Genomic DNA, 14389 nt, shown 5'->3' with positions numbered 1-14389 from the left:
TTTATGATAATATAATATAAATTTATCTTACTTTCAAATTTTGATAATAACATTTTATATTTAAGCCAATTTAAATTGTCTTATTAAGTTTGCTTATAAATTTTTCTAAATTAATTCAAAATATTTTAAATTCAGCTCGATTCAAATGCATTATTTGTTTAATCATTTATTCCCTTGTCAAAGGAAACAGTCAATAAATTAAGTTCAGTGACATAATAGTTTTTTTTTAACAGAACAAAACAATGAATGTATATAACTGCAACAGTCAACAAAGAAGAGATATATCTAATAAATCTTGAAAAAAATCTACAATGATTGATTACGTGTTAGTGCTATGAGTGGTGGGTAGCAAGCAACTTATCTGGCTGTTGACTGTTGACTTCGCCTCATAGGTGCGCGATGATTCGTGTCGTCATAATTAAATCTTTAGTGAAAATTGAAAGTTTCAAACCACTGATATTTGTTTGCCAGTTAGTAAAATATTTAATTAGTTAATTTTTTTCTAAAAAAAATATATAGCCAATTCATGATTTTGGTTTCACATTTTTAATTTCACAATTATTTTTAAAATTGAAAATTTTAACCATTTGTTAACTTATCATTTATTATCTTTTTTTCCCTCATATTTTTAGATGTTTAAACTTAATGCTTATAAACGAAGAAATATTTAATTAATGGAATTAAAATAATTAAGTTTACTGAAGGCATAAGTTTTATCCCTTAATCTAATTATAAATTATTGTATATGATAAATTTATTAACTTTTATATAATAATTATTTTAAGATTTATACTAATAATAATTTATACGAGTTAAATATGTCAACTGTAATTTGTATGATGTTGAAAGTAAAGTAAGCAATTTCAATCAATTTTCATAAAATTGATGGTCAAAGTTATCTGCGCATGCATTACAAACCATATATAGATGAGATAACAATCGTTAATTTTGTTTATCAATGACTAAAATAACTTATTTTAATTTATCATTTTCTCTCTAAATTTATGCAATTTAAATCATTCATTTAAATTAATTATTAGTTTCAATACTTTCATACACAAACTTGACGTTACTTAAATCAACACATACTTGTATAATTCACAAAGTACTTACTATTTTAATTTATCAATGGATTTCAAATGACAATTTTTTAATTCTCCTTAGATGAGATTAAATTCAAGTTCCTGAACCTCAGGGCATCAACTAACATTCAATGCGATACATATTATTTTACACTCAGTTAAACTCTTTATTATATATCCGTAGTTGAAGACTTGAAGGTATTTATTTATCTTTGATTACCACGGGCCCACGATGTGGGTGTGAGTAAGATCAACCAATACATTCTTCTATATTTTATCTAGTATGGTTGACGATTTACATTATACAAACTTTTTTGAAGTAATACAGTATCACACACAAAAAAAAAAAAAAAACCCATTAAACTCCTTCTTTCTTATACATAGCTAACACAAACAGTCCTCCTCCATATCTCAGACTTTAAAACTTGGATATTAATTACCTTAGTCCATCCACACATGAACATCATTAAAAATTATACTTTTTTTCTTTGAGAACATCATTAACAACTATACTTTTTTTCATTGAGGCCTATATCAAACCCATCTTTTGAACCCTTAGATATATACCGATCCAGTCTGAGAATCACAAAAGAATATGGTGAAACTCTTCAAGGTCGTAGCCTTAACTTTGTTGGTGTTATGGTCATGGTGGAGCTTTGAGGGTGCAGTAGGAGACCCTCAACTCTTTTTACTCACAAATGAGTGCAGCGGATTTACCACCGCAAATTTCGACTTGTCCACTTTCTTCCAAAATCTAAACGCAAGTTTCGCAGACCTGAGAGAGCAGGTGACCAACCAAAGCAAGCAATTTGCCATTGCTCAATCAACCAGCGGAACAAGTCCTGTCTATGCCATGTTTCAATGCATGAACTACCTCTCCATCGCTGACTGCGCTGCCTGCTTAGCAGCCGCCGACACCGAAATCCGCAACTGCTCCACCGGAACCACCGACGGTGCTCGTGTCGTTTATGACGGCTGCTTCCTCAGGTACACATGCCTCTAATATTTGTTCAATAATTGTCCATCCCTATGGCTGCTAATTCAAAAGTGATTATTTATTTTGTACACTCTGGGTACTCTTTGAGTTTGAGGAAAGGAGAGGGAGAAAATTTTGTGTGACAATTAGAAGGGTAAAATGAATAAGACGAGCTACGTCACTAATCCTATAAAATGTAGGACTGAGTTTTAAAAAAACAAAAAATTCATCTAGGGGTGGACTTAGCATTCAATGACTGTGTGTTAAAATCTGTTAACTATTTGACTCTTGAAACAGATTTTTTAAATTGTAGTTAGTTTTTTTAGGATATGCTGTTACGCTGCAGATATGTTGTTAGGCTGTTTTTAAATTTATCTTCTATTTTTTAGGCAACAACCCATAGGAGTTTTATCTATATATTTTAGCATCTCTTTGTAAAAGGTACTCTGCTTTCCAGATCAATAAAACAACCTTCTTCTGAAGTAATATCCTGAGTTTCTTTATCTTTTAATTCTTCGTATCTTTCTAAAAACAACAAATTGGTATCCTGAGCCTTATTCTGAGGGATCTGAGAGATCGAGAGAACCCATACACATTCAAAACACAAACACACATAACCTGGTCAGAATGAATCCAGAAGGTTCATCCATTCCACTTACACTTCCGCTGTTTGATGGTAAAAGTTGTCATCTCTGGGCTTTTAGAATGGAAGCCTATCTCGAAGCAGGTGATTTGTGGGAAGCTGTTGAAGATGTGTACGAAGTCGAACCCTTGTTGGACAATCCAACGGTTGCTCAAATCAAAAATCACAAAGAAAGGAAGCAGAGAAAGTCAAAAGCAAAAACAACTTTGCTTGAGATGCAGAGAATGAAGGAATCAGAAACGATTAAGGAATACTCTGATAGGCTTCTTGGCATAGTCAATAATGTAAGGCTCCCAGGTACTGAATTTTCAGACGCTAGAATTGTTCAAAAAATTCTAGTCACAATACCTAAAAAGTTTGAAGCCACAATTGCATCTCTGGAGAATTCAAGGAATTTGTCAAGCATTAAATTGGCAGAATTGTTGAATGCACTACAAGCACAAGAACAAAGGAGGCTTATGAGGCAAGAAGGGTCTGTTGAGGGTGCTTTTCAGGCTAGATCACAGAATTACAAAGGAGGCAAAAATAACAAGAAGAAGCAGAGCAACAACAAAAATGGCCAAAGCAGCAAGACACGTGTCTTTTCACCTTGTCCTTATTGCAAAAAAAATAATCACCCACACAACAAGTGTTGGTGGAGACCAGACATAAAATGCCACAAGTGTGGTCAATTAGGACATGTGGAAAAAATATGCAAGACTCAACAACAACAACAAGGAGAAGCCAAGGCTGCTGAAGATCAGCCTATGGAGGAGCAGCTGTTTGTAGCATCATGATTTGCAACCAACACCACTACGGAGAGGTTGCTTATAGACAGTGGTTGCACAAACCACATGACTTATCATCGTGAACTTTTCAAAGAATTGGACGAGACAACTATTTCCAAAGTCAGAATTGGAAATGGAGCACTCATTGCAGTAAAAGGCAAGGGAACGGTTACAATTGAAGGCCACTCAGGTTTGAAATTAATTTCTGATGTATTATATGTCCCTGAAATTAATCAAAACCTTTTAAGTGTTACTCAACTGCTGGAGAAAGGATATAAGGTGTTGTTTTAGGACAAAAACTGTGTGATTAAAGATGCAAACAACATAGAAATGATCAAAGTTCAAATGAAAGGCAAGAGTTTTGTCTTGGACTTGATGAATGAGGAGCAGCAAGCAGCTGTACACAAAGAGGATGATAATACAATGCTTTGGCACAAGAGATTGGGGCACTTTCATCATGCTGCACTACTTTTCATGAGAAAGAACAATATAGTGAAAGATATGCCAGAATTAGACAATTTACCTCCAAAATGTGTTGCTTGCCAATATGGAAAGCAAACCAGACTTCCTAACAAAACAAGACTTCAAGGGCTTCACAAAAGCTGCAGTTAGTACACACAGATGTGGGAGGACCCATGAAAACACCATCATTGAATGACAGTAAGTATTATATTGCATTCATTGATGATTATTCAAGAATGTGTTGGATTTATTCTATGAAGTTTAAATCTGATGTTGCTGACATCTTTGTGAAGTTTAAAGCTTGGGTTGAAACTCAAAGTGGATGCAAGATGCAGGTGATCAGGTCCGATAATGGAACTGAATATACCTCTGAAAAATTTAACAAGTTTTGTGTAGATGCAGGCATTGAACATCAATTGACAGCACCATACACTCCGCAACAGAATGGTGTTGTCGAGAGGAAAAACCGAACAATTATGGAGATGACAAGGTGCTTACTTCATGACAAAGGGCTACCAAAGGAATTTTGGGCAGAGGCTGCACACACAACAGTTTTTTTGCTGAATAGGTTACCAACAAAAGCTTTGCAGAAAAAGACTCCATTTGAAGCATGGCATGACTACAAACCGAAGCTAACAAATCTGAAGACATTTGGCTGCCTATGTTTCTCTTACATACCTCAAGTAAAAAGAGACAAGCTTGACAAGAAAGCAGAACCTGAAATTTTTGTAGGTTATAGCTCAACTTCAAAGGCCTACAGAATCTACCTACCACAGAGCAACAAAGTAATCGTCAGCAGGGATGTCAAATTTCTGGAGTCAGATAGTTGGGACTGGAAAAATGATTAGAGGTCTGAGTTTCAGGAAGAGAATGAAGATGTTGATGAAGAACCTATCAGAGGAACCAGATCACTTTCAGACATCTACCAAAGGTGTAATGTTGCTGTGATGGAGCCTGAGGGATATGAAGAAGCTACAGCTGATCAAAAATGGAGAAATGCAATGAAAGAGGAGCTTATAATGATTGAAAAAAATAAAACATGGGAGCTGGTGGACAGACCTAACCACAAGAAAGCGATTGGTGTCAAGTGGGTTTATAGAACCAAGCTCAATTCAGATGGTTCTATAAACAAATACAAGGCAAGGCTTGTTGTTAAAGGATATGCTCAAGTGTTTGGTGTTGATTTTTCAGAGACTTTTGCCCTAGTTGCCAGACTAGAAACCTTAAGAATGTTGATGTCTCTTGTTGCACAAAAAGGTTGGATTATACATCAAATGGATGTGAAATCAGCCTTCTTAAATGGATACTTGGAGGAAGAAATTTTTGTTGAGCAATCTGAAGGGTTCGTTGTTCAAGGACAGGAGGAGAAAGTATATCGATTAAGGAAAGCTTTGTATGGTTTAAAGCAGGCACCGCGGTCATGGTATAGCAGAATTGATGCACACTTGGTGAACTTAGGCTTCAAAAAAAGTTTAAGTGAATCTACTTTATATGTGAAGAAGACTGATGGTGAAATGCTTGCAGTATCTCTATATGTTGATGATCTACTGGTTTTGGGAAGCAGCGGGGAGCATATTGACAAGTTCAAGGAAGAAATGAAAGATGCTTTTGAAATGACAGACATTGGAAGGATGACATTCTTTCTCGGTATGCAGGTGTATCAAAAACAGAATGAAATATTTCTTTGCCAGGAAAAATATGCAAATGAAATTCTCAAGAAGTTCAACATGGAAGGGTGCAAACCAACTGCAACTCCAATGAATCAAAAGGAGAAGTTTTGCAAAGAAGATGGAGCTGAAAAAGTGGATGAAAAGCTGTATAGGAGCCTTATAGGCTGCCTAATGTATTTAAGTGCATCAAGGCCTGACATCTTGCATGCAGTAAGCTTGTTATCAAGGTACATGAACTGTGCTAGTAGAATTCATTTTCAGGCAGCAAAAAGAGTTCTTAGATATGTTAAAGGCACAATTGATTTTGGAATAAGATACCATTATGTTAAAAACTTCAGACTTCATGGTTATTCTGATAGTGATTGGGCTGGATGTGCTGATGATATGAGAAGTACTTCAGGTTATCTTTTTAGCTTTGGTTCTGGAATTTTCTCATGGTATTCAAAGAAACAGGAAGTAATAGCTCAATCCACAGCAGAAGCAGAATATGTTGCTGCAACTGCTGCTGTAAATCAAGCTCTTTGGATCAGAAAGCTTATGACAGATTTGCATATGGAACAACAAGACAGTACGCAGATATTTGTGGATAATCAAGCTGCAATTTCAATTTCAAATAATCCAGTGTTTCATGGCAAAACAAAACACTTCAAGATAAAACTCTATTTTCTCAGGGAGGCACAAAAGGAAGGAGAAGTGAAATTAATTTACTACACAACAAAGGAACAAAGTGCTGATATCCTAACAAAGGCGCTTCCTAAAGCTAGATATGAATTCTTGAGGCAGAGGCTTGGTGTATGCTGTTCCAGAGTCAAGGAGGAGTGTTAACTGTTTGACTCTTGAAACAAATTTTTTAAATTGTTGCTAGTTTTTTTAGGATATGTTGTTATGCTGCAGATATGTTGTTAGGCTATTATGCTGTTATGCTGTTTTTAAATTTATCTTCTATTTTTTAGGCAACAACCCATAGGAGTTTTATCTATATATTTTAGCATCTCTTTGTAAAAGGTACTCTGCTTTCCAAATCAATAAAACAACCTTCTTTTGTAGTAATATCCTGAGTTTCTTTATCTTTTAATCCTTCATATCTTTCTAAAAACAACAAAATCAATAAAATATATAAATATTAAAATTTATACAAAATATTTATATAAATTATTCTTTAATGGTGTAGATTTTTTTTCATAGGTAAAAATTAAACACGATGTCAAAAAATTTATAAGACTTACATGGTCAACCAATTAAGCTAAATCCCTTGGTGATACCAATGTTTTGGGCTACTATTGTTGTAATCAATAATTTAGTGAGGAAACTAATTTATTCTTGTTTTTACTAGATTTTTGGAACATAACTAATAGGATGGTTTTTTTTTTTGGTAAAAAAAGTATGTTTAACATTGATACCAATTTTATTTTATTTTTATATAAATTCCAGTATGTTTTTGGTGGCATTTAAAATTCAAGATTTTGTAATTTGTAATTGTGTCTTAAAAATAATATTTAATTTATTTTCTATGTAAAAATATATTTTTATTATACGTTCTTTGATCATTTTGTAAAACACATAATTATAAATATTTTGTATGAATTTTGATGCTTGTATATTAATTGAATGAATTTTAATTTTTAAAGTTGGCCCTCCAACTCATAATATCCTGGTCCGTACCTGGGTTAAATGAACATTTAACACAAGTTACCAACAAGCTAGATTTTTTTAGATCAACAATTAGTTCCAACAAGCTAGGTGTTTATATATTATTGAGAGCGTGTGGATTAGAGTTTTTAGATATGTTTTCATCACAAGAACATGTTGGTTCGCAGTTCATGAGACTAAGACAGAATTGACTTTGATGATTATTGCTTTCAAATGTTTTTGACTGTTGAGTTACGAGAGCAATGACTTCTTCTTTGAGAACATTCCTAGAAGTCACACATATTGTGGAAGTCAGACTACAGATGACAGCACTGCTTTTTGGTTACATGAACACACATAGGGATTTATAAGATTGACTTGACAGTGAAGGAAGAAGAAAAAAGAAAAAAGTCATGGATTCAAATTTCACTAACAGAAAGTTAATAATTAACATTTGCTGAAAAAATATGAGCACAAATAACTAATATGATGTTTAAGATGATTGAGAATGTCGATTAGTTTTTCTTATGTCTTCATTACAAGTTTATTTGATACTTTCAAATCTGTTGTTAAGGTATGAGAACAATAACTTCTATGAAGACACCACTCTGCCTGGCAACAGTATGCGTTGTGGAAATCAGACAGCAGTTGAAACCACTACTTTTAGTACAACTGTACAGCAAGTGCTAATGGACCTGCGAATCGCAACACCTAAAATTAGTCGTTACTTTGCAACTACCAAGACACAAGTGGCTGGTATTGCAATCTATGCCGTTGCACAATGTGCTGAAACTTTTACACGAGACACTTGTTCGAGTTGTTTGTCAATTCAACAGAGTAACATACAAGGTTGTCTTCCCAATACAAATGGTAGGGCAATTGATCCTGCTGGATGCTTTATGAGATACTCACAGACACCCTTCTTTGCTGATAACCAAACCACTGATATCAGTCCCTTCTTAAACAAAGGTACAAATGCCATAACTACTCCATTTAACAGATGTTGACTTTAATGAGTAAAAATGGACTAATGGACTAGTAACACATTATCTAACTCACTTTATTTTTGGTGAAAATATATTGAAAATCACATTTACAAAATTTTGAGACGTACTTATTTAATGTGTTTCAATTATAATGTTTGTAGTTTCTAACAAATTTTAATCAGTAGCAGAGAATGTATTAGAAAAACATGTTGCTAGTATTTCTCGTAATATAATATCAACATGTTGAACGAGCATGTCGTTTGGAATTGAGGTCAACTTCTTTTCTGTCTTGAAGGAGGAAGTTCAAGCAAGAAGTGGGTCATTTTTGGTGGCGGTGTTGGAGGTGTAATCCTTGCTGTGATCCTTCTTTCATTATTTCGCTGGTATAGAAGATCCAACAGTCCCAAGAGAGTTCCTAGAGGTAATAACAAATTTTGGACTTCGGAAAGTCTATATGTGTTGCCTTGTATCCAACTATATTACAAAATTACCATGTCTAAAAATATCATTAATTGTTCTCCTAAACATAGATGAATTCATTTCCTCATTTATATATAAAGAAAAATCTAACTAATATTAACTTAGCAGCTTACACATTGGGAGCAACAGAGTTGAAAGCTGCAACCAAGTACAAGTATAGTGACTTGAAAGCCGCAACAAAAAATTTTAGTGAGAGAAATAAGCTAGGAGAAGGAGGCTTTGGTGCTGTGTACAAGGTAAACTTGAGTTGTTCCTCCTCACATTTCAATCATGACTCTTAAGCGTTTTGTTTTTAATGTAAAGTTGTCAATTAAGATCTCTCCATAAGCTAAGAAGGCAATATTACTTACAAGCTACACATCTAGTGATAGAGATAAATCACTTTCAAGCACAAATCTTAATTCGGTGTCTATTCAATAGGGGACAATGAAAAATGGGAAAGTTGTTGCAGTAAAGTTACTTTCAGCAAAATCCAGCAAGATAGATGATGATTTTGAAAGAGAAGTAACGCTTATAAGTAATGTTCATCACAAAAATCTGGTTCAACTTCTTGGTTGTTGCGTTAAAGGCCAAGACAGAATACTTGTTTACGAATACATGGCAAACAACAGCCTTGAAAAATTCTTATTTGGTAACAAACATTTTAATTTCCAATAAAAGCATTTTGTGTAAGTTTTTCTTTACCCCTTTTTTCACCTCTAAAGTTTTGAACAAACATGGGAAACAGGTATAAGAAAAAATTCACTCAACTGGAGACAACGCTATGATATAATTTTGGGCACAGCAAGGGGATTGGCCTATCTACATGAGGAATTTCATGTTTCAATCATACATAGAGATATTAAGAGTGGCAATATCCTCTTGGATGAAGAGCTTCAGCCCAAAATTGCTGATTTTGGATTGGTGAAGTTGCTTCCAGGGGACCAATCTCATCTTAGTACAAGATTTGCTGGGACATTGTAAGTCAAAATATAATACCAATGACTCAACTTGAAAATTTTAAGAGTCAAATATACTGCCGCCACATGCAAAATAGTCTCATAATTTCTTAATTATATATGTGGCATAAATGTGATGCACTTGTCAGGGGATACACAGCACCAGAGTATGCACTCCATGGTCAATTATCAGAAAAGGCTGATACATACAGCTATGGAATTGTAGTCCTAGAAATCATAAGTGGTCGAAAGAGTACTGATGTGAATGCTGTTAATGATGATAGTGAGGATGATTACCTTCTTCGACAAGTAAGGAACTTCCCATAAATATGTACCAATTTTTTTTTGCTTTCTTGTAACATTTTATCATATCACCCTTGGTTTTTACTACAACAGGCATGGAAATTGTATGAGAGTGGCAAGCACTTGGAGTTAGTGGACAAAAGCTTAAACCCTTATAAGTATGATGCAGAAGAAGTGAAGAAAGTGATGGGCATTGCTTTGTTGTGTACTCAAGCATCGGCTGCAATGAGGCCAGCCATGTCTGAAGTAGTAATCCTACTCAGTAGCAATGACTTACTTGAACATATGAGACCATCGATGCCTATCTTTTTTGAGTCAAATTTAAAGCCCCGCAATGATATCTCTGCTTCAACTAGTTCCTCTATGACTAACACTACTACCTCAAATTCTATAATACCTGCTCGATGATTGAGTATATGATCTAAAAATAAATTTTTGTCCAGTTCATTATCAAAGATGGGTATAATTATTTGTAAATCTTACTTATTTTTATGAAAAAGTTACATTGACATTCCTGCGGTTTTGTTCATTAGTGCAGATTTGGAGTGCTTGAGTAAGAGGAAAACGAGGAGAAAATTGAGACTACAAAAGGCTTATTGTATTCAGCAATAACAACGCAATGTATTTATATAGCAAAAGAAAGGTGCTAGTAGAAAGGCAAATTAACAAGTGAACAACTAATTAACAGATGGTGCCTACAGAAGATAATAAAAATAGCAGTATCCTATTAATTAACATGACTTTTATTTCTTAAAAAATAGCATAAACGTCTCATCTTCTGCAGTTTAGTAAGACGAGTTATAAGCTAACTTGTTTGATAATTTAAAAATATGAATCCACTTTTTTTAAGAAAAACGTATTTAATAAAATACCTCAGAGTTTAGGCATTAATCAATGCCATATGATTTAGTCAATACTATATGATAATCTGTATATATTCTAGGATTTATGTTATTTACAAATAAAAAATAACCATCTTGATTGATTAGATTGGTTGAACAGTCTAAGCCACGTTGTGGACGGATGTAGAAACTTCCTCCTGGATGTTCTCTATTCTATCTTAGAGGCAGTATTGAAGCAAGAAAAACAGTCATTATTGGACAGATAGTTTCTGCATTGAAACATAGAATATGTATTGACCTCTCCACTGGATTTCTTTGATGCTTCAAAGTGGATGCTTTGGTTCCTAATTTCTTCTCTCAGCTGAGAATGTCTCATTGACATTCGCAAAGAAGCTACCAGGGTTGGTAGCGTTGATTGGACTGCACCCAGTGTTTATTACATGTGTGTCGCGTGTGGCTGCAGCTGCATATTCAACATTAATACTGCTCCACCATATCAAAGTTAAGGCCAGGAGCTTAATAATTTGCACCATCATCCTTTTAGCTTTGTGTGTATGTGGTAGGTTTGAGATACTATAGTATTTTGGTGTTGTGTTTTTTAGTGAAGTATGTTCTCGTATTCTTTTGGTTACAAAGTCTATTGCTACATATTAGGAACTCTTGGACTTGGCTTATTGAAAGGTATCTTCTTTTAATAGATATCATTTTGTACTTATAGATTTGGGGATCAAATTTTTTACTACATATTTTAAAAAAAATTATATACTAACCATGTTATATCATATTATCAAGAGTAAATTACACAAACTCTCCCGAGATTTACTATTATTACACCTGATATTCTTTTACTTTTTTACATTAATATGATCCCCCAGGGAGTAGTTGGTTGGTGTAATGCTTTTTATACCTAATTAGGGTGCAGGAGGTCAGTGTAATGAAAGCTACGATAGTGTAATTCAATGGATAAGACAAAGTATGGGAGTATTTGTGACACCTTCTACCCTACGCATATATGTACTAATAATAAGAGGAATACAAATGCAAAATTTATTAAAAGTTTTAAAACACATTTAAATAAAAACATTTCAAAAGGGTAATAGACTCACATTCATTTTTTAACATCATAATAGAACGTCCAAATAAATAATAAAATTATCCCAGCTCAAAATAAGACTGTCCAAGTTTGCAAAAGGAAAACAAGTTAAGTAGTGGAATAAAATAAAGTAAAATAACATATTCAAAACATTATGCAATTGAAACAGAAACACATGTTTAGTGTCACATCTTATCAGAACATTGTGTCTCAATGTCCTCTCACTGCTAAAAAAAACTTTTTTAACGACACACATTCTAAGGCGGTTTCCAGGAACCGTCTTAGAATGTCCCTCAGTGGCATTTTTGTAAATAACGAAAACATAATTACGACGGTCTTCGAGGACCGTCTTTGTAGGCGTTATGCAATGGCATTTTGGTAATTTGAGAACTTATTTCTACTACGGGTGTGAATAGAAAACCGTCTTTGTTCATTTTTTTTAAAATAAAAAAGGTTTTTTGATTAGGGTTCGCACTCATTCTACGTGATGCCGCAAAGCTCAAAACCAACAGTCACTCCTCTCTCTTTTTCTCTCCACACTTGCTATCTTCACACTCATTGCTCAGCTTGCTTCTCTTCCCTTCCAATTCTCAATCCCAATTCACTCTTCTATTCCTCCCCTCCATGCTCCACCGCACTTTCACCTCTCTACCGCTCGTCCGCCAAGCGCCACCTCCGTCCCTCCGCTCACTCCTCCAACCTCCGTACCGCCCTCCGCCTCCTCCTCTTCCACCGCCCCACCTCCTCCTCCTCCTCCCGTCTCGCCGACCTCCTCTCCAATCGCCACATCCTCACCGGCGTCATGGCAGAAGCGATCGCAAAGCAGCGCGGCGTCCCCAACAACGACGCCATTTTGGAGGAAGTCACGATTGCGCTTAGCACAGTGCTAACGAACGTCATGGAGGTGCACAATAACGAATGGCGCGCCCTCGGAATCTCGGTTTTTTACCACATCTTTTCTTGGATCAACCACAGTTGTTCCCCCAATGCCTGCTACCACTTTGTCCTCTCTTCTTCTTCGCATTCCAAGGAAGCCAAACTTGGAATTGCTCCACACCTACAAGTGAAGTACTCTTTCTTCTCCCACTTCTTTTTGAGATTTTCTGCCCTTTTTTGTTAATTGTTGAGACGAGAATTGTGTTTTGCAGATGAATAGTAGCATGGTTACTATTAGCAGTAGTGAATTTGATTTTCTTAAGTATGCACTTTGTAATTGATTTTCTTAAAATGGTTTTTTATCATTGCTTTTGTTTTATTAGTTTTTATTTAAATTTTTGCCTTTTCCTCAAAAAATACCAGTCAATTGAATTTAAAGATATTGTCAACATTGGACGCACTCATACTCAAGATGCAACACCTTTGACTCTTGGGTTTACTACACAAGTAAGCCTTCTTATGTTTGGCTTATGCCTTATGTTGTTCTGTATTTTCAGTATCATTGATGTTGGATGGTAATATCCTGTGGGGAGTGATTTCTCATTAGTCACTACTTTTTCCTCTATCTACAGGTGAAGTACGGTATTGATAGAGTAATTGACACTTTGTCATGCATGTATCAGGTTAGACACTTAAGTACAAACCATAACTGCTTATTCTACACTATTTACTTTTGGAGTTCTACTAAGCAGAGATGTTACTTGAACAGCTTGCCCAGGGTGGTACAGCTGTAGGGACTGGATTGAATACCAAGAAAGGGTAAGTATTCTTCTTTTTTATATCTAAGTGATGGTTCTTATATTTTCTTTTTGTAACATTACTGTGTGTTGTTTGTTTCTGTAAGTTGCTATTTGATGTCTGCCAAAATGAATTTAATAGCAGATTTCCTTTCATTCTGCTTGGCAAATTATTCCATTTGATATGAGATTTTCATCAAGCTTGGTTTATTTTCTTACTAGTTACCATGATTCAATACCAAAAAGAAAGGACATTATCTGGAATGACGAGCATGCCCATATTCCACCGTTGATTTTAATTTATTATGGATGTAATTGTTGAAAATTAGACATCCACCGTGCTCATATTCTCCTTTTGCAGGCTGCCCATGATGCTTTTGTTGAAACTAGTGGAGTATATATTAATAAGGGAGAATTAAAATAGTTTTGTCAAACTTCAAGAATGATAATTCGATCAAATAAATTTATTTTGTTTATAACTAACAAAATATTGATCCAAGCTGACTCATCAGACTTTGTATTTTGATGCCATCTAATTTAATTATAACTCTCTATGTGAATTCTGCTTGCAGCTGATGGCGCAAATTCTGCTAAGTATACTATGGCAGTAGTAGGAGGGCGAGCCCTGGTGCAGCCGTAAAGTTGTGCCTTGGTGACTTGTTGGTCATGGGTTCGAATCCGGAAACAGCCTCTTTGCATATGCAAGGGTAAGGCTGCGTATAACATCCCTCCCCCATACCTTCGCATAGCGAAGAGCCTCTGGACAATGGGGTACGAAGTTTTATACTATGACAGTAGTAGCGGCGGCCCTAGAAGTTGCTATAGTCACGAACACCTTTAATCAC

General features: G+C 35.0%; 1 protein-coding gene across 1 annotated transcript; it reads left to right on the top strand.

Annotated features, from left to right (window-relative positions):
* The first annotated feature begins 1349 nt into the window (after positions 1-1349).
* Positions 1350-10459, top strand: CRK40 (cysteine-rich receptor-like protein kinase). Its single transcript, XM_006591228.3, has 8 exons — positions 1350-2069; positions 7804-8198; positions 8511-8636; positions 8804-8931; positions 9116-9326; positions 9423-9654; positions 9783-9942; positions 10030-10459. The coding sequence occupies exons 1-8, from the start codon at positions 1678-1680 to the stop codon at positions 10342-10344; spliced, it is 1959 nt and encodes a 652-aa protein (XP_006591291.1). The 5' UTR covers positions 1350-1677; the 3' UTR covers positions 10345-10459.
* The last annotated feature ends 3930 nt before the right edge of the window (positions 10460-14389 follow it).

The sequence above is a fragment of the Glycine max genome, chromosome 11 (assembly GCF_000004515.6).
Source record: "Glycine max cultivar Williams 82 chromosome 11, Glycine_max_v4.0, whole genome shotgun sequence".
Taxonomy (NCBI): domain Eukaryota; kingdom Viridiplantae; phylum Streptophyta; class Magnoliopsida; order Fabales; family Fabaceae; genus Glycine; species Glycine max.
This window is presented reverse-complemented; position numbering and strand designations above follow the sequence as displayed.